This window comes from Lucilia sericata, unplaced genomic scaffold (genome assembly GCF_015586225.1).
Source record: "Lucilia sericata isolate MDLA Ls3-8-SP2 unplaced genomic scaffold, ASM1558622v1 Contig000706F_arrow, whole genome shotgun sequence".
NCBI classification, from domain to species: Eukaryota; Metazoa; Arthropoda; class Insecta; order Diptera; family Calliphoridae; genus Lucilia; species Lucilia sericata.
This window is the reverse complement of record NW_023994709.1, coordinates 132407-154905: the sequence shown is the minus strand read 5'-3', so window position 1 is coordinate 154905 and position 22499 is coordinate 132407. Positions and strand designations below refer to the sequence as shown.

At 33.8% G+C, this 22499-nt stretch overlaps 1 protein-coding gene across 1 annotated transcript; it reads right to left on the bottom strand.

Annotated features, from left to right (window-relative positions):
• Positions 1–4583: 4583 nt before the first annotated feature.
• Positions 4584–9770, bottom strand: LOC119607547. The gene has a single exon (XM_037961504.1). The coding sequence runs from the start codon at positions 9768–9770 to the stop codon at positions 4584–4586; it is 5187 nt and encodes a 1728-aa protein (XP_037817432.1).
• Between the last annotated feature and the right edge of the window lie 12729 nt (positions 9771–22499).

Genomic DNA, 22499 nt, shown 5'->3' with positions numbered 1-22499 from the left:
GTTAAAATTCAAGGTTTCATAAAAACTTGAGAAAATTAGAAAAATGTGCAAGTTTTACTGCTTTTTGGTATTTTTTTAAATTTTCTTATCGATTTTATTAGATTTCACAAAACCTGTAGATAAGTCAAAAATGCCAGTTTCATTTTTGCGAAATCTTTATTTTTTGACATTTTTCCTACTTTCTGAAAGAATTTATCAAGAAAGTCAACTAAATAGTGAAATTTACAAAATATTTAAATTTACTATACTATATTTTTTTACGTTTTCCCAATTTTTTCAAAGAATTTATCAAGAAAGTCAACTAAATAATGATGGTCAGTGAATTTTACAAAATCTTTCAATTCGCTAAACAGTTGAATTTCTAGAAATTAAAAAATGTTTAAAATTCAAAGGTTTTATAAAAACTCTGAAAAAGTTGACATAATTTACACTTCGTTGAGAAAATTAGAAAAAGGTACAAGTTTCACAAAAACTCTAGTATAAAATGAAAATTAAACAGATATTTGATGGAATTCTCAAATTCTTTCAATTTAATAAACAGTTGAATTTCTTTATATTAGAAAGTTGTTGAAATTCAAAGGTTTCATAAAAAGACATAATTAGCATTTCGTTGAGAAAATTATAAAAAATGTATATGTTTTTTTAAACAACTTTATCAGATTTCACAAAAACTCTAGTATAAGTCGAAAAATTAAGCAAATCGTTGATGAAATTGTCAAAAATGCCAGCTCTATTTTTGTGGAATCTTTATTTTTTTTTACATTTTTCCAATTTTATCAAAGACTTTATCACGAAAGTCAACTAAATAGTGATATTTAGATTTACTAAACAGTTGAATTTTTAGAAATTACAAAATGTTTAAAATTCAAAGTTTTCATAAAAACTCTAGAAAAAGTAGACATACTTTTTGCAATTCGTTGAGAAAATTAGAAAAGTGTCCAAGTTTTACTACTTTTTGGTATCTTTTTACAATTATCTTAACGACTTTATTAGATTTCACTAAATCTGTAGATAAGTCAAAAATGCCAGTTTCATTTTTGCGAAATCTTTATTTTTTGACATTTTTCCTACTTTCTCAAAGAATTTATCAAGAAAGTCAACTAAATAGTGAAATTTACAAAATCTTTCAATTTACTATACTAAACAGTTGAATTTCTAGAAATTATACAATTTTTATCCAGAAAGTCAACTCAATAGTGAAATTTGCAAAATATTTCAATTTACTACTAAACAGTTGAATTTCTAGAAATTTCAAAGAATTTATCAAGAAAGTCAACTAAATAGTGATGGTCAGTGAATTTTACAAAATCTTTCAATATGCTAAACAGTTGATTTCTAGAAATTAAAAAATGTTTTAAATTCAAAGGATTCATAAAAAATCTAGATCTCACAAAATCTGTAGATAAGTCAAAAATGCCAGTTTCATTTTTGCGAAATCTTTATTTTTTGACATTTTTCCTACTTTCTCAAAGAAAGTCAACTAAATAGTGAAATTTGCAAAATATTTCAATTTACTATGCTAAACAGTTGAATTTCTAGAAATTATACAACTTTTTAATTTCAAAGGTTTCATAAAAACTCTAAAAAAGTTGACATAATTTACACTTCGTTGAGAAAATTAGAAAAATGTATAAGTTTAACAAAAACTATAGCATAAGATGAAAATTAAACATATATTTGATGGATTTCTCAAATTATTTCAATTTAATAAACAGTTGAATTTTACAAAATCTTTCAATATGCTAAACAGTTGAATTTCTAGAACTTAAAAAATGTTTTAAATTCAAAGGATTCATAAAAAATCTAGATTTCACAAAATCTGTAGATAAGTCAAAAATGCCAGTTTCATTTTTGCGAAATCTTTATTTTTTGACATTTTTCCTACTTTCTTACAGAATTTATCAAGAAAGTCAACTAAATAGTGAAATTTGCAAAATATTTCAATTTACTATGCTAAACAGTTGAATTTCTAGAAATTATACAACTTTTAAAATTCAAAGGTTTCATAAAAACTCTAAAAAAGTTGACATAATTTACACTTCGTTGAGAAAATTAGAAAAATGTACAAGTTTCACATAAACTATAGCATAAGATGAAAATTAAACATATATTTGAGGGATTTCTCAAATTCTTTCAATTTAATAAACAGTTGAATTTTACAAAATCTTTCAATATGCTAAACAGTTGAATTTCTAGAAATTAAAAAATGTTTTAAATTCAAAGGATTCATAAAAAATCTAGATTTCACAAAATCTGTAGATAAGTCATAAATGCCAGTTTCATTTTTGCGAAATCTTTTGCAATTCGTTGAGAACTTTTTGCAATACGTTGCGAACTTTATCAACTAAAAAGTGAAATTTACAATATCTTTCAATTTACTATACTAAACAGTTGAATTTCTAGAAATTATACAATTTTTAAAATTCAAAGGATTCATACAAACTCTAGAAATTATACAATTTTTGTCCAGAAAGTTAACTAAATAGTGAAATTTGCAAAATATTTCAATTTACTATACTAAACAGTTGAATTTCTAGAAATTTCAAAGAATTTATCAAGGAAGTCAACTAAATAGTGATGGTCAGTGAATTTTACAAAATCTTTCAATATGCTAAACAGTTGAATTTCTAGAAATTAAAAAATGTTTTAAATTCAAAGGATTCATAAAAAATCTAGATTTCACAAAATCTGTAGATAAGTTTCATTTTTGCGAAATCTTTATTTTTTGACATTTTTCCTACTTTCTCAAAGAATTTATCAAGAAAGTCAACTAAATAGTGAAATTTGCAAAATATTTCAATTTACTATGAATTTCTAGAGATTTTACAACTTTTAAAATTCAAAGGTTTCATAAAAACTCTAAAAAAGTTGACGTAATTTACACTTCGTTGAGAAAATTAGAAAAATGTACAAGTTTCACATAAACTATAGCATAAGATGAAAATTAAACATATATTTGAGGGATTTCTCAAATTCTTTCAATTTAATAAACAGTTGAATTTTACAAAATCTTTCAATATGCTAAACAGTTGAATTTCTAGAAATTAAGAAATGTTTAAAATTCAAAGGATTCATAAAAAATCTAGATTTCACAAAATCTATAGATAAGTCAAAAATGCCAGTTTCATTTTTGCGAAATCTTTATTTTTTTACATTTTTCCTACTTTCTCAAAGAATTTATCAAGAAAGTCAACTAAATAGTGAAATTTGCAAAATATTTCAATTTACTATGCTAAACAGTTGAATTTCTAGAAATTATACAACTTTTAAAAATCAAAGGTTTCATAAAAACTCTAAAAAAGTTGACTTTACACTTCGTTGAGAAAATTAGAAGAATGTTCAAGTTTCACAAAAACTATAGCATAAGATGAAAACTAAACATATATTTGAGGGATTTCTCAAATTCTTTCAATTTAATAAACAGTTGAATTTTACAAAATCTTTCAATATGCAAAACAGTTGAATTTCTAGAAATTAAAAAATGTTTAAAATTCAAAGGATTCATAAAAAATCTAGATTTCACAAAAACTGTAGATAAGTCAAAAATGCCAGTTTCATTTTTGCGAAATCTTTATTTTTTGACATTTTTCCTACTTTCTCAAAGAATATATCAAGAAAGTCAACTAAATAGTGAAATTTGCAAAATATTTCAATTTACTATGCTAAACAGTTGAATTTCTAGAAATTATACAACTTTTAAAATTCAAAGGTTTCATAAAAACTCTCAAAAAGTTGACATAATTTACACTTCGTTGGGAAAATTAGAAAAATGTACAAGTTTCACAAAAACTATAGCATAAGATGAAGATGAAACAGTTGAATTTTACAAAATCTTTCAATATGCTAAACAGTTGAATTTCTAGAAATTAAAAAATGTTTAAAATTCAAAGGCTTCATAAAAAATCTAGATTTCTCAAAATCTGTAGATAAGTCATAAATGCCAGTTTCATTTTTGCTAAATCTTTTGCAATTCGTTGAGAACTTTTTGCAATACGTTGAGAACTTTATCAACTAAAAAGTGAAATTTGCAATATCTTTCAATTTACTATACTAAACAGTTGAATTTCTAGAAATTATACAATTTTTAAAATTCAAAGGATTCATACAAACTCTAGAAATAACTTTTAATTCGTTGAAAAAATTAAAAATATATGCAAGTTTTAGTGATTGTTGTTTATTTATTTTTTCAATTTTCTTAACGATTTCACTGTAGATAAGTCAAAAATGACAGATTATTTTGCGAAATCTTTATTATACCCACCATCAAAAAAGATGGGGTGTGCGTAAATTGGTTCACTTTAGGTTCACAAAAAAACAATACACAACACCAAAGCCATTTATCTTAAATTATATTTCTTTATTTTAATTTTCATGAGTACAAGAACAAAACAAAAAAATGGACTGTAAAAATTAGATATGTGTGTGTGTCAACTTATATTCAAAAAAACAGAGTAGTATTTGTATTGTAGTTATAAGAGTTGCATCCACAAGTAATACAGTGTTGTATTTATTATAACTATATAAGTACAAAAAATAAATTCCAATCCACAAACATTCCGCCACCCTTTGAAAGCTTCCAGCTTTCAAATTTCCAAGAACAAAGGACATAACTTAGAGACAGGTCGTTTATATACGCCTTTAGATGTTTTCACCGTAACAACCCTCACCAATGAATCTGATCCAGAATGAGTCTGAATAACTTTAGCTATTGACCATTGAGTAGGAGGTAAATTATCGTCCTTAACTATAACAATATCCCCCACATTCAAATTAGCCAATTTATGTGACCATTTCGGCCGACGTTGCAATTGGCCCAAATATTCCAATGCCCATTTACCCCAGAACTCATGTACCAGTCTCTGAACGTAGCGCCACCTGTCATTGTAGTTAATCTTTGCCGAATCTACCTTCCCATCCGGGATTGCCGACATCGATCGCAATATCAAAAAATGTGATGGAGTTAGAGGATCCATGTCACCCACAAATCTCAGACACATTGGGCGTGAATTAAGACAACTTTCCACTTGACAAAGAATAGTAACCATCTCCTCGTATGTAACAGAAGCATTTGCCAATACACGCTTCAAATGACCCTTCACAGACTTTACACCAGCCTCCCAAATACCACCGAAGTGAGGAGCAGATGGTGGCGTAAAATGCCATTTGATCTGGTTATCGCTCAGTTCCTTATTCAATCCAAATTGAGTATTGACCTGGTTCAAATGTTGGTACAAATCTCGCAATTCCCTGTCGCAGCCAACAAAATTAGTGCCGTTGTCCGAATACATGTGCATTGGTTTCCCGCGACGTGCTATAAATCGCCGAAAAGCTGCTATGAATCCTGCTGTTGATAATTCCGTTACAAGTTCCAAATGTATTGCCTTTGTTCCAAGGCAAACAAATACTGCCAACCACGTCTTATACAATTTGGAACCCCTCCCTTTCCATGACCGAACGTAAAATGGACCAGCGTAATCGACCCCGGTATTCATGAACGGTGCACATTGTTGTAAACGATAGTGTGGAAGAGTTGCCATTTGTTGTTGGTAAGTTATTCCCCGAAATTTCATACACCTAATACATTTATATATTGTCCGCTTTACAACATGAACTGCATTTGGAATCCAAAATCTCAATCCAATCAAATATAAAGTTTGTCTGTGACCAGCATGTAAATGTTTCTGATGATAATATCGAACAATTAGATCTGTGAGTATGTGGTTCTTGTCCAAAATCATCGGGTGTTTCTGATCATAGCTTATCCGAGCATTCTCCAATCGACCACCAACCCTCATTATGCCTTCCTTGTCCAAAAATGGAACGAGATCTCCAAGTCCTTTCCCATTTTGAAGCTGTCCACCTGAAGACAATGTATGTATATCGTCCCGATATGAGTCCTGCTGTGCTCGTCTTATTAATATCAATTCTGCCCTTCGCAACTCTGCTGATGTGATATGACCAATTACTCTATCTTGGCCATCAGGTTTGCAATTATCAATGAATCGCATTATCAAAGCTGTAATACGTACCAGTTTGTTATAGTCTGAAAATTTTCCCAAAATATCCACATCCTTTTCAATAGCCACACTTATATTAAATTGCCGTCTTTCCTCCATGTTCTTATCCTTTGTCAGAGGGGATAAATAAAATTGCGGAATTTCCACTCTCCTAATTTCCTCAGGTCCATACCACCACAGATCGTTGTCCTTTAATTCTGCCGTTGAAACACCTCTAGAAGCCAAATCAGCAGGATTGCTTTTACCTGAAATATGACGCCATTTACGGGAAGGCATATGTTCAATAATGAACGATGTCCTGTTGGCTATATAGTTTTTCCATCGTCTCGGATGATCCGATAACCATGTCAAAACGATCATTGAATCCGACCATCCATATACATCCTCTGTATCAATTTTCAGGAAATCCCGAATCTTATTCATTAGTTTCACTAATAAGTGGGCTGCACATAATTCCAGGCGCGGAATTGAAATCTGTTTTATTGGGGCGACACGTGTTTTCGAAGCAACTAAATTAGTTATTACCCTTCCATCAGGCCGAACAATTCGCAAATATATCGCTGCAGCATAAGCTGATTCGGATGAGTCAGCAAATCCATGCAGTTCAGCATGCATGTTCACATCAAGTCCCATCCAGCGCGGTATTCGAAGGTTACAAATATTTCCTAAGTCCTCATAAAGTTCCTTCCATTTCCTTTGCAAGTTTTCAGATAATTCCTGATCCCAATCAGCCCCATGTAACCAAAGGCTTTGCATAAAAATCTTCATCGATATTATCACCGGTGCAATCCACCCAATAGGATCGAAAATACTAGCCATTATAGATAGAGCAACTCGTTTGGTAATCTTTCCCTTTTGCGGTTCCAAGTTGACGGAGAATATAAAACAATCGGTAGAAGTATTCCAAGAAAGACCAAGTGTCTTAACTGTATCAGATATATTTATCGTAGCCTCCTTTACGAATTCCCTATCGTCCGGATCAATTGTCTCAACGAACTCTCTAGAATTAGACGACCACTTTCTCAATTTAAAACCAGCTTGAGATAAAACTGTTGTCAAGTTTTCCTTCAATGTTATAGCTGAAGACAAATTATCGGAACTTGTCATAAAATCATCCACATAAAAATTCTCATCTATAGCATCCGCAATTTCCGGTAAATGTGCATTGTCAATTGCAATCTGATGGAGGGTCCGAATGGCGAGAAATGGAGCTGCTGATGTGCCATATGTGACGGTGTTCAAATGATATTCGTTAATTGTCCTTTCGGAACAGTCCCTCCATAATACGCATTGATATTTCCTATCGTCCGGATGTATTAACACCTGCCGATACATCTTCTCTATATCCGAACAGATTCCAATTCTGTACTTGCGAAAATTCAAAATAATCGTGAAAATATCATTCTGTATGGTAGGTCCGGTTAGTAGCTTATCATTGAGGGAGTAACCCGTATTTGTTTTGCAAGAACCATCAAACACGACACGTAATTTAGTTGTTGAACTTTCCGGTTTCAAAACAGCGTGGTGAGGTAAGAAATATTCACAGGCCTCAGTAATGTGTTCCTCCATATGTCCTAATCCAATAAACTCATCCATAAATCTCTTGTATTCATTTCCCAGTTCCGGACGTTGCATAAATCTCCTCTCCATGGACACCAACCTCTTAGTAGCAGAAGATTTTGATTCTCCTATCTTGATGTTCTCCTTTAATGGTAGTCGTACCATGTATCGGCCATTTTCCAATCTAGAAACATTTTGCTGATAATGCAATTCTGCTTCTGCTTCCTCATCAGAAAAAATCTTCACTGACTTCGGTACCTCCTCAACTTCCCAAAATTTTCGTAATAGTTCATCCATGTTTAGTGAAACATGCCCTGCAAAAAGATCATGCGATGGTTTATGCTCCAGACTTCCCATCATTACCCAACCAAATATCGTGTTCATTGCAATAGGTGAACCAGTGGGGTGTGTGATCCTTCCTGTCAGGATGCATTGACTAAAAATATCAGCGCCCATAATTATGTCGATCTTTGATGATTTATAAAACGTCTTATCTGCCAGTTCCAAATTTTGAAAATATTCCACCATTTCCCTGTCCACATCATAACTTGGAATATCCTGGGTTAACCTCGATAATATATATGCCTGAGTTCCCAACTTGACCGAGTGATTTGCAGAAATTATCTCTATTTCCACCTTGCCCTTTGTATAGTTTCGATTATCGGGACCAACACCAAATAACATTGTCCTGTCATAAGTTCTTCGTAGTCTTAAACCTTGAACGCATGCTTCTGATATTAATGTTGCCTGTGCCCCAGAATCCAGTAAAGCGCGACATGGCCTCAATTCACCATATCCATCACGAATCATGACAATCGCCGTTGGCAATAATGTCACAAAATTTGCCTTCCGATTAGGGTAATGCCCCGATGAGGAGGAATATTGACTTGTCAATATTTGTTGCCGAATCCCGTCGTTGTCCTGTGGTCGTTCAGTTTCAACATTCTTCACGCGGTGCAGAAGCGTGTTATGACGCAATTTACAAATCTTGCATGAGGATCCTTTACAATCATTCACAAAATGTGATGGTTGAAGGCAATTCAGGCATAGTTTATTATCATAAACGAGTTGTATACGCTGAGGAACTTCAAATTCCTTAAACTTTTCACACTGATATATAGGGTGTTGCCGACCACAACAAAAACAATCCTGAACAGATGCTACATAAGCACCAGACTGACCACGATTCCGATTTGTCGTCCTAACCGCTTGTGCGTCAATACATTCCAATTCAAATATTCTATCCTCCAAAAACTTCAAAAATTTACTGAAAGAAATTCTGCGTTCTCCGGACTTTTGGCGACACCAAAGTTGATTTGTTTCGGAATCCAATTTTCGCTCCAAATGAAATAGTAGAATTGAGTCCCAATGAGATACAGGCTCCTCCAATACTCTAAGCGCGTTTATACTCTCATTCACGTTATTATAGAATCGCTTGACTTCCCCAAGATTAACCGATTTAACAGAAGGTTGGTCAAATAATAATCTAAAATACGATAATCTCACTTGATCCGATTCGTCGAATTTGCGCTTTAGTAAATCCCAAGCAATTGGATAATTATCGTTAGTCGGCCTAAGATGTTTTATCAGAATAAGTGCCTCGCCACTTAATTTTGTCTGCAAATATTCCAGCTTCTCGACATTCGATAATGAAGTCCGATTGTGAATCAATGCCTCAAATAAATCCCTAAATCGTATCCATTCAGAATATGACCCATCAAAATCCGGTATGTTTATAGTAGGTAGTCTTGGTTCCTGTGCATGACCACTCTGTTGTAAGATGGGAGATGAATGCAGATTACGGTCGTTCGCTAGTCGATCAATCAATGAAGTGAAACTATTCTGTGTCTGAGAAATTGCCTCCAACACCTGACCCATGTTACCCTCAGAATTATTATCAACCACAGTCCTATTATTATCCTCATCCCGTGAGCGAGACGTGAATAACTCCTTTATAGCAAAATATTTCTCCTCAATATCACCACGATAAATATCCTCTACCCTAAGTTCATCCTCATCAATGGTCAATGCGTCAATCTTATCCTGAACAGACTCATATTGGATATAAATCTCATCCAATTTTGCAACTCTAACTCTAATAGCATCAATAGAAATGTCCTGATTAGAACATGTGTTATATATACGTGTGATCGAACCCTTCAAAGCCTGTCGTTTGCTCTTAAGTACATCCATATTGACGGAATATTCGTTTCACAATTCGAACAATAGATATTATGCAAAATATAATAGTGTAAAATAATACAATAAAGAATATTCAAAGATGTGTAAATATTACAATTCCATGTACCTACTTATATGTGTACAAATAATGTTACCAAAATTAATTATCAAAATACTTAAGTATAACATATAATAATATACTGCCTAATGTTATGCAACTACTAGTATACAATATCAATATCACCGTTCCCAAATTCCACTAGGGTTTGTGTATTATATAACATTTTATCCAAGACATATACCTGTTCTCAATGCAGTAACTCGTAACCGTATAAATATTCACAGATGTTAAACTGGTCAAAGCTCCCGTTCAAATAATATCCAGAATAGTGATGTTATTGTTGAAACATAAAGATGCTTTTACGTACTTTAATATGATTATGTTAAATGTCACGCCAAGACTGTTGTCCGTTAAACGATGACTGAAGCTTTATATGATAACGTAGAATATAACTTGTTGTCGTATGAATGACTGGGAATGTTCATGAGTCCCACTATATGATCATGTTAAATGCCATGCAAAACACTGTTGTCTGTAAAACGATGGCTGTTAATAAGCATAAAGCTTAATATGATAACGTTCAATTTAAAACTGATTTTCCTGTTGTTTAATTAACTTGCTGTTGTTGTTGTCGTATGAATGACTGGGAATGCAAAACACTGTTGTTGTTGTCACACCAAAACTGTTGTCCGTTAAACGGTGACTGAAGCTTTATATGATAACGTAGAATATAACTTGTTGTTGTATGAATGACTGGGAATGTTCATGAGTCCCACTATATGATTATGTTAAATGCCATGCAAAACACTGATGTCTGTTAAACGATGACTGTTAATAAGCATAAAGCTTAATATGATAATGTTGAATTTAAACTGATTGTCCCGTTGTTGAATCTTGTTGTTGTTGTCGTATTAATCTGTTGTCCAATGCAACAAAACCATAGTCTTCCAACACTTATCAAACTGCCTTTGATGAACGTTTTCCAATTAAATTATGATGTTCGGAATAATTCATGTAGTAATCTGCAAACTCAATACATATGTATGTATGTTCTCAAGTCTACTGGAAAATTGTGCAATTAGGTGCTTTCCGTGTATGATATCGATATCCGTCTCGATAGGACCAAAATTATGTGCGTAAATTGGTTTACTTTAGGTTCACAAAAAAACAATACACAACACCAAAGCCATTTATCTTAAATTATATTTCTTTATTTTAATTTTCATGAGTACAAGAACAAAACAAAAAAATGGACTGTAAAAATTAGATATGTGTGTGTGTCAACTTATATTCAAAAAAACAGAGTAGTATTTGTATTGTAGTTATAAGAGTTGCATCCACAAGTAATACAGTGTTGTATTTATTATAACTATATAAGAAAAATATTCAGTAGTAATTCAAAAAGGTTATCCGTTAAGTACAAAAAATAAATTCCAATCCACAAACATGGGGGGTATATTGTTTTTGTCATTCCGTTTGTAACACATCGAAATATTCATCTAAGACCCATAAAAGTATATATATTCTGGATCCTTATTAAATTCTAAGACGATCTAGCCATGTCCGTCCGTCTGTCCGTCGGTCCGTCTGTCCGTCTGTTGAAAACACGATAGAGTCCAAACGGAAGCAGCTAGCGAGCTGAAATTTTGCACAAATATTTTATATTGATGCAGTTTGTTTGGTATTGAAAATGAGCAATATCGGTCCACGATTTCGCCTAGCCCCCATATAAGGTCCCCTTCAGAAAACGACTTTAACGCTCATAACTGACTAAAAGAAACATCTATAGCGATGAAATTCGACATGAACATATTTTACAGGAACCTTAATATCATTGTAAAATTTTTTAAGGATCGGTCCATAATAGACCCTATCCCCCATATAAGGTCCCCCTCAGAAAATGATATTAACGCTCATAACTGACTAAACGAAGCAGCTATAGCAATGAAATTCGACACAAGAACATATCTTATAGGAATCTTAATATCACTGTAACATTTTATAAGGATCGGTCCATAATTGACCCTATCCCCCATATAAGGTCCCCCTCAGAAAATGACATTAACGCTCATAACTATCTAAAAGAAGCAGCAATAGCGAAGAAATTCGACATAAACAATTTTTATAGGAATCTTAAAATCATTGTAAAATTTTATAAGGATCGGTCCATAAATGACCCTATTCCCCATATAAGGTTCCCCTCAGAAAATGACATTAACGCTCATAACTGACTAAAAGAAGCAGCTATAGCGATGAAATTCGACACAGACATATTTTTTAGGAACCTCAATATCTTTGTAAAATTTTATAAGGATCGGTCCATGATTGACCCTACCCCCCATATAAGGTCCCCTTCAGAAAATGACATTAACGCTCATAACTGTTTAAAATGAGCATCTATAGCTTATTTTAAACATATTTTATAGGAACCTTAATATCATTGTAAAATTTTATAAGGAACGGTCCATAATTGACCCACCCCCCATATAAGGTCCCCTTCAGAAAATGACATTAACGCTCATAACTGTTTAAAATAAGCATCTATAGCGATGAAATTCGGCATAAACATATTTTATAGGAACCTTAATATCATTGTAAAATTTTATAGGTAGGTAGGTAGGTAGGTTGATAGGAGGATGTATACTACATCAAATCCGAAGAAATACACCTAGGCCACTATCGGGCCTGTTGTGCGCTCCAATTCAAGAAAAAAAAAAAAAAAAAAAAAAAAAAAAAAATTGTTCACTGAATGTATTATTTTTCCATGTTCAGAAACTCAGTTTCCTGGACGTAATTCCTAAGAATCTTCCAATCGGTGTTGGTTAAGAATGTTATTTCTGGAATAACATCACTTCCAAGATACTTGGATCTAACTTCGACGAATGCCTGACAATGGCAAAGAAAGTGCTCCAGAGTTTCACTGTCCTCTCCACATGCTCTACATTCGTCTGAATTCGCACGTCCAATTTTGTATAGATGTGCTCGTAATCCTGTGTGTCCACTGAGAATACGTACCATCATACTAACCTCAGACTTGCTCATTTTGAGAAGATTTCTCGTCTTGCTCTCATCAGGGTCACCCCATAGAATCTTTGTGGTTCTACCCACCGTTTCATTATTCCAAGAGGCCTTATGGGATTCTCTCATCCATATTTTTAATTCAGCTTTTGTTGCGTCGAATGGTTTTGCGTTTGTCAGGTTAACTACATCGAGCTCCCTTCCCTTTAAAGCTATTACATTCGCCCTTTCTTTGCCGGCTACTCCCGAGTGGCCTGGTACCCATATGATGTGAACCTTACCTCTGGGAGAGTATTCAGTTAAAGCTTTCTTACAATCCAATACGGTCTTAGATTTAATTCTATCACCTGATATCACACAAATTGCCTTCTGGCTGTCGGTAAATATATTAAGCCCTGTGGGCGCCATATTTATTCTAATCCAATTTACACATTCCGTTATTGCTCGTACTTCTGCCTGGAAGCTTGTGTTATGATTAGGTAAACGGTGGTATATTTCTGTTTCTGGGTCTTCAATATAGAACCCCAGACCCACTTTGTCCCCTAATTTAGAGCCATCCGTGTAGCAACGGATTCCTACTGGTATTTGCTCTAATGTTCCGCTTGACCAAGACATTCTATCTGGGATTAGCGTTTCAAAGTTTCCGACATATTCAGTGTCTGGTATGCGATCAGGCACGTCCGATGAATGTGTATAACCTTCCAATGTGTCCAGTATACATTGATGACGTGTACTATAACCGTTTTTGGCCAGTTCGCCTAAAGTAAAGAGCCGTTCGGCTGTAAGCGCCGCCTCATATCTTATATATGTTTCAATGGGTGGAATATCTAGCAACGTTTCCAGAGCCTTGGTTGAAGTAGTACACATGGCACCACTTATACCCAAGCAGCATGTACGCTGAACTCCCTGTAGTAGTTTGATATTACACTTTTTGTCCAAAGCAGTCCACCAGATTATTGAAGCATAAGCTAGAATTGGTCTAATTACACTTTTATAAAGCCAATTTGTCATAGTAGGACTAAGACCCCATTTCATGCCTATGGTTCTCCTACATATCGCCCAGCACCGATGTGCCTTGTTGATCCTATCCTCTATGTGGTGTCTCCATTTTAATTTCCGGTCAAGTATTACACCTAAGTACTTAACTTTGTCTGTCACCGGTATCTTCTTGCCCAAGAAGCAAGGTTCAGTATATGTAGAAATTTTTGTCTTTCTTGTGAAAAGACAGATTTCCGTCTTCGCCGGGTTAACATTGAGGCCTCTCGGTTGAGCCCAGCTCAAGGCCGTATTCAGAGCCTCCTCAGCTCTTCTACACAAGTAATTTGGATCCTTTCCCTTTAAAAGTATTACGACATCGTCTGCATAGCAGACAGGTCTAAGTCCTTTCTCGGTTAGGGTCCTTAGGAGGCTATTAATCGTGGTGACCCAGAGTAAAGGTGACAAAATGCCACCCTGTGGTATACCGCGAAATACCTTTTTCCTGATAGTTATATCGTACATCTCGCAGCTTATCCATCTGTTCCTTAGCATGTAGTTGATCCAGTTACGGAGCACCCGGTCAACATAAAACTGGTCTAGGGATTGGATAAGGGTATCAGTGTGCACGTTATTGAAAGCGCCTTCGATGTCAATGCATACTGCCAGTGTATACAGTTTGCTATCGAAAGATTCACTTATGTAGTGGACAACTTCATTTAAAGCGGTCTCCACCGATCGTCCCTTTACATAAGCATGCTGCTTATATTTAAGGTCATTGTATGGTATGCTGCTTTTAACCATGCTATCGACTATCCGTTCCAAGGTTTTAAGTAGGAAGGACGTAAGACTTATCGGTCGATAGGACTTAGGTGTCGCATAGCTAGGTTTCCCTGGTTTGGGTATAAATATTACCCTTGCATCCTGCCATTTAACTGGGGTATATGCCAATTTTAAGCATGCAGTGAATATCTGTGACAGATGTACGGAAACCAGTCCCGCCTCCATCTGCAAAAGTGCCGGGAAAATTCCATCCAGCCCTGCAGCTTTATAGGGAGCAAAGCTCTTGATTGCCCCTTTAACCATGTCAGTTGTAATAACTATTTCCGTGTTACCCTCCCCTTCCTCCAATATCGGTTCATCTATGTTATTCGATATACCGGGTGGGAAATGAGAATCCATTAGGAGTTTCATTGTCTCCTCCATATCCTCAAGCCTCCTGACCGTGTCATCGATCATAGATTCCGGTTGGACATGAGTTTTGGATAGGAATTTTTTTATCTTCGATACCTCATTTACGCTATCTACCTGTTCACAGAAAAGTTTCCAGGAGTCTCGTTTGGCTCTTCGAACGATTTTCTTATATTCACCAAGTTTATTACGATACTCATCCCAGTATACTGCGGTCTTTTTACGCCGTGCCCGGTTAAATAGTTTGCGAAGAGTCTTCCCAAGGTTCCGGATCTCCCCAGTTACCCAGGGTTTTTCCTGGGCAGATCTCCGCTCTCGCAGAGGGCAGCTGTCCTCGAACGATTCAACCAGGGCACTTGTGAACGTTTCCACTTTGGCATCTATATCCTCTTTATTTCGACATTGAAAAGTGTCCTGACCTAAACGGTTCTTTAGTAAGGCCCCGAACATTGTCCAATTAGTTTTAGACTTATTCCGAAACTTTATCGGCTTTGGTGGTGGCCTTAGTATTTTGAATCTTATGTACCGATGATCAGAAAAGGAGTGCTCGTCCGAAACTCTCCAATCCTGAATTTCGTTTATAAGCTCTTCTGAACATATAGTTATATCTAATACTTCTTCTCTGATTCTATTGACGAAGGTAGCTTTATTACCTAAGTTCAATGTTATCAAGTCTTTAGTATTAAAGAAATCCATGAGGGCTTGTCCCCTGCGATTGGTGTTTGTACTACCCCAAGCTACATGATGCGAGTTGGCATCACAACCTATTACAATTTTCTTATTTTTCCTTTGTGCCTCTTCAACCAGTTTCATCAGATCCGACGTTGGTGGTAGGGTCGGAGAATCGAAAGGCAGGTAAATAGATGCAAGGTATATGTTGCCTCGACCTTGCTTCAGCACCGTTGCATCCGATGTTGATAATCCTGTTGAGAGGAGAAAACATAAGTTCTTGTGACATAAGATACATGTTCTCGGGCGAGATCCTGTATCAGCGTAGAAAAGTTGGAAATTTACGTGATTTAATCCAGAAACCTTGTTGCGAATCGTCCAAGGTTCCTGGATTAAAGCTATATGTATTTTACCTGTGTTGATTTTAGCCATCAGAGCGTTGGTAGCTGTCTCGCTCCGATGGAGGTTTATTTGGATAACCTCAATCATGGTCATCCATTAAACTGTCTTCCAGCGAGTTGGTGGTCACCTCCTCGCTCTTTGGATTTGACTCCTCCGGATAGCCTGAAGTGGCTATTAATGCAGTGAGTACTGTTGATGGCACTGCGGTGTCCTTATCAGGCATAGGAATAGCAGTATTTTTAATAGACACATTCCCAATTCTGGAGAGCATTGCTGTTCTGTCTTCTGGCGGGTGAGTGATTTCCTCCTCGCTTTTAGGATTTGACTCCTCAACATTGCTAGTACTTGCTAATGATGCTTTGGGTACTGTCTTAGGTGTTTTAGTGTCCTTGTCGGGGCCGGTTTTGACAGCCCTTTCAATCGGCGCCTTCCCAATTTTGGAAAGGGCAACTACACTTTCTTCTGGCGAGTTAATGGTAAATTCCTCGATTTTAGGATTTGACTCCTCAACGTTATCAGTAGTGGATACTGTGGTCTTAGGTTTTTTAGTGTCCTTTTCGAGGCTTGTTGTAACAGCCCTTCCAATCGGCACCTTCCCAATTTTGAATATGACAGATTTAGAGGCGAAGTAAGCCCTACCTTTATTCTTGGCAAGACTAGCCATGGATTTCTGGTCGATACCTATTACAAATAAAGTTCCCTCAGGTTCTTCTTTCCTGTAAAAGACATCCCATTTTTCCACGGCCAGCTCAGCATTTTGACCTCCAAGAATTTCCAGTATACGTTCATTAGCCAGTTTACTGCCCCATCCTTTTATGTAGACAGTGGACTTTAGGAGCACCGGAAGCTCGCTCTTCTTTGCCAGTCCCAGCCTAGCGCCGTCCCAGGGAGGAGGGATACTTTCCACCAAGTTCTTTAGGGTGCTAACACATTGGTGAGATGCCAACCTCATCAACATCACGCCCATGCTGAACTCGCAGCTCTCGCTCTCTATTGGTTGTTTGCCCTTTGAAGCTATTGCATGGTCCACTATCTTATTGTTGACCAGGTCTTCTATTTTACTCTGTTGGTCTATTGGAATTTTGCCTGTCGGATTACCGGCATCGTAAACTGCATAGCAGAGATCGTCCCGGTGCCTACTTCTGGCAACTTTGGCGTAAGATGGCGGCTCTTTACCTTTTCCTCCGTCTAGCTTCTCCTTCCTCGTTTTTCGGGGCTTCTTTTGAGATTCCCTTACCTTCGAGGTTGATTTCGCCGACGTGTTCGTCTTCGGAATATCTGGCTTGGCGTTGTCACCCTTACTCGCAGGATTCTCACTTGAGATTCCTTTGAGTGAAGTATGGCTTGGCTTCGACTGTGTATTAGAAGACGGGGAGCTCTTTTTCTTCTTAGGCTTATTCTCAGTTGTCAACTCCTCGGGTGACCTGATCCTTTTTGCCTCAGATCTTGTGAGAGAGTCCGATTCCTTTGGAGTGTCGTGGGATTGACTAACTATGATTTCCTGAAGCATCTTTTTCAACTTCCTCCTCTGTGCTCCAGAAAGTCTTTTCTTAGTAATAGGTAGTTTAGCTATGCTATCACTCACCTCTTTCACCATTTGCTCTACTTCATCCTTTTTGGGATTTGCTATAATGGTATTATTATTATTATCATCTGAGGATTCAGAGTCGGAACCCTCACCTATATTTAAAGGCTGAGGTAGCTTAGAGCTCTCTCCGAGTACATCCTTCTCTTTCACCCCTATATTTTTGCCAGCGGCATGCTGTACACTTGACGCATTGTCCGCCACGGAGGCCAAGGTACCCACCTCCGTAGTAGTATTCTGCTCACGATTGCAGGATGACGACGACACGTGACTCGCGAGTAGATCAACACTTGCCGCCGGTACTGGGTTATTTAGGCCCTGCACCGTAACTTTTATCTTTTTATTTTTATTTTCCATATTTGTTTTTTTTTTTTTTCCAGTTTTTTGGTCCGCGGGGAATATAATATTCCCAGGTGGTGGACAATCTGCCCTCCCTCAGCTTAAGTGAAATTAAAGCTGGGAGAGGACAGATGGTCCATCACCACCCCCTATCCGCCACCCGGGGACGCGCTCGGTAGGAAAAATCTGGAAAACTCCCCCGAGTAAAAAAAAAATTTTATAAGGAACGGTCCATAATTGACCTTATCCACCATATAAGGTTCCCCTCAGAAAATGACATTAACGCTCATAACTGACTAAAAGAAGCAGCTATAGCGATGAAATTCGACACAGACATATTTTTTAGGAACCTCAATATATTTATAAAATTTTATAAGGATCGGTCCATAATTGACCCTACCCCCCATATAAGGTCCCCTTCAGAAAATGGCTTTAAGGCTAATTACTGTCTAAAAGAAGCATCTATAGCGATGAAATTCGACACGAACATATTTTATAGGAACTTTAATATTATTGTAAAATTCTATAAGGATCGGTCCATAATTGACATTAACCCGTCTCCTTCTTAAAATGGCTTAACTCTCATTACTAGACTAAACTAAAATCGTTCTAGAAAATTTGACGAGGATCGGTCCATAATTGACCAAACGTCCCCCCCTAAATAAGGTCCCTCTCAGAAAATAACTTAAACGCTTTTTACTACCTTAAAAATGCAAGTTTAGCGACAAAATTCGACAAAAATGTCTCTATACATAGATGTAATAAATGAGAAAATTGTTTGGATAATAAAAGCATGGATTCTTAAATATCAAAGTTTATTTATAATGAAGCATTCCTTTTTGGCAATGATTTGATGGTGGGTATACAAGATTCGGCACAGCCGAATATAACACTCTTACTTGTTTTTTTTACATTTTCCCAATTTTTTCAAAGAATTTATCAAGAAAGTCAACTAAATAATGATGGTCAGTGAATTTTACAAAATCTTTGAATTTGCTAAACAGTTGAATTTCTAGAAATTAGAAAATGTTTAAAATTCAAAGGATTCATAAAAAATCTAGATTTCACAAAAACTGTAGATAAGTCAAGAATGCCAGTTTCATTTTTTTGACATTTTTCCTACTTTCTCAAAGAATTTATCAAGAAAGTCAACTAAATAGTGAAATTTGCAAAATCTTTCAATTTACTACAATAAACAGTTGAATTTCTAGAAATTATACAACTTTTAAAATTCAAAGGTTTCATAAAAACTCTAACAGACATATTTACACTTCGTTGAGAAAATTAGAATAATGTACAAGTTTCACAAAAACTCTAGTATAAGACGAAAATTAAACATATATTTGAGGGATTTCTCAAATTCTTTCAATTTAATAAACAGTTGAATTTCTTTATATTAGAAAATTGTTGAAATTCTAGGTTTCATAAAAACTTGAGAAAAATAGAAAAATGTGCAAGTTTTACTGCTTTTTGGTATTTTTTTTAAATTTTCTTATCGATTTTATTAGATTTCACAAAACCTGTAGATAAGTCAAAAATGCCAGTTTCATTTTTGCGAAATCTTTATTTTTTGACATTTTTCCTACTTTCTCAAATAATTTATCAAGAAAGTCAACTAAATAGTGAAATTTACAAATCTTTCAATTTACTATACTAAACAGTTGAATTTCTAAAAAATAATACAATTTTTATCCAGAAAGTCAACTAAATAGTGAAATTTGCAAAATATTTAAATTTACTATACTAAACAGTTGAATTTCTAGAAATTTCAAAGAATTTATCAAGAAAGTCAACTAAATAGTGATGGTCAGTGAATTTTACAAAATCTTTCAATATGCTAAACAGTTGAATTTCTAGAAATTAAAAAATGTTTAAAATTCAAAGGATTCATAAAAAATCTAGATTTCACAAAATCTGTAGATAAGTCAAAAATGCCAGTTTCATTTTTGCGAAATCTTTATTTTTTGACATTTTTCCTTCTTTCTCAAAGAATATATCAAGAAAGTCTACTAAATAGTGAAATTTGCAAAATATTTCAATTTACTATGCTAAACAGTTGAATTTCTAGAAATTTAAAATTTTAAAATTCAAAGGTTTCATAAAAACTCTCAAAAAGTTGACATAATTTACACTTCGTTGAGAAAATTAGAAAAATGTACAAGTTTCACAAAAACTATAGCATAAGATGAAGATGAAACAGTTGAATTTTACAAAATCTTTCAATATCCTAAACAGTTGAATTTCTAGAAATTAAAAAATGTTTAAAATTCAAAGGCTTCATAAAAAATCTAGATTTCTCAAAATCTGTAGATAAGTCATAAATGCCAGTTTCATTTTTGCTAAATCTTTTGCAATTCGTTGAGAACTTATCAACTAAAAAGTGAAATTTGCAATATCTTTCAATTTACTATACTAAACAGTTGAATTTCTAGAAATTATACAATTTTTAAAATTCAAAGGATTCATACAAACTCTAGAAATAACTTTTAATTCGTTGAGAAAATTAGAAATATATGCAAGTTTTAGTGATTGTTGTTTATTTATTTTTTCAATTTTCTTAACGATTTCACTGTAGATAAGTCAAAAATGACAGATTATTTTGCGAAATCTTTATTTTTTTTATATTTTCCCAATTTTTTCAAAGAATTTATCAAGAAAGTCGACTAAATAATGATGGTCAGTGAATTTTACAAAATCTTTGAATTTGCTAAACAGTTGAATTTCTAGAAATTAGAAAATGTTTAAAATTCAAAGGATTCATAAAAAATCTAGATTTCACAAAAACTGTAGATAAGTCAAGAATGCCAGTTTCATTTTTTTGACATTTTTCCTACTTTCTCAAAGAATTTATCAAGAAAGTCAACTAAATAGTGAAATTTGCAAAATATTTCAATTTACTACAATAAACAGTTGAATTTCTAGAAATTAGACAACTTTTAAAATTCAAAGGTTTCATAAAAACTCTAACAGTCATATTTACACTTCGTTGAGAAAATTAGAATAATGTACAAGTTTCACAAAAACTCTAGTATAAGACGAAAATTAAACATATATTTGAGGGATTTCTCAAATTCTTTCAATTTAATAAACAGTTGAATTTCTTTATATTAGAAAATTGTTGAAATTCAAGGTTTCATAAAAACTTGAGAAAATTAGAAAAATGTGCAAGTTTTACTGCTTTTTGGTATTTTTTTAAATTTTCTTATCGATTTTATTAGATTTCACAAAACCTGTAGACAAGTCAAAAATGCCAGTTTCATTTTTGCGAAATCTTTATTTTTTGACATTTTTCCTACTTTCTGAAAGAATTTATCAAGAAAGTCAACTAAATAGTGAAATTTACAAAATATTTAAATTTACTATACTATATTTTTTTACGTTTTCCCAATTTTTTCAAAGAATTTATCAAGAAAGTCAACTAAATAATGATGGTCAGTGAATTTTACAAAATCTTTCAATTCGCTAAACAGTTGAATTTCTAGAAATTAAAAAATGTTTAAAATTCAAAGGTTTTATAAAAACTCTAAAAAAGTTTACATAATTTACACTTCGTTGAGAAAATTACAAAAATGTACATGTTTCACAAAAACTCTAGTATAAAATGAAAATTAAACAGATATTTGATGGAATTCTCAAATTCTTTCAATTTAATAAACAGTTGAATTTCTTTATATTAGAAAGTTGTTGAAATTCAAAAGTTTCATAAAAAGACATAATTAGCAATTCGTTGAGAAAATTAGAAAATATGTATATGTTTTTTAAACAACTTTATCAGATTTCACAAAAACTCTAGTATAAGTCGAAAAATTAAGCTAATCGTTGATGAAATTGTCAAAAATGCCAGCTCTATTTTTGTGGAATCTTTAATTTTTTTGACATTTTTCCAATTTTATCAAAGACTTTATCACGAAAGTCAACTAAATAGTAAAATTCCGTGATATTTAGATTTACTAAACAGTTGAATGTTTAGAAATTACAAAATGTTTAAAATTCAAAGTTTTCATAAAAACTTTAGAAAAAGTAGACATACTTTTTGCAATTCGTTGAGAAAATTAGAAAAGTGTCCAAGTTTTACTACTTTTTGGTATCTTTTTACAATTATCTTAACGACTTTATTAGATTTCACTAAATCTGTAGATAAGTCAAAAATGCCAGTTTCATTTTTGCGAAATCTTTATTTTTTGACATTTTTCCTACTTTCTCAAAGAATTTATCAAGAAAGACAGTTGAATTTCTAGAAATTATACAATTTTTATCCAGAAAGTCAACTAAATAGTGAAATTTGCAAAATATTTAAATTTACTATACTAAACAGTTGAATTTCTCGAAATTTCAAAGAATTTATCAAGAAAGTCAACTAAATAGTGATGGTCAGTGAATTTTACAAAATCTTTCAATATGCTAAACAGTTGAATTTCTAGAAATTAAAAAATGTTTAAAATTCAAAGGATTCATAAAAAATCTAGATTTCACAAAATCTGTAGATAAGTCAAAAATGCCA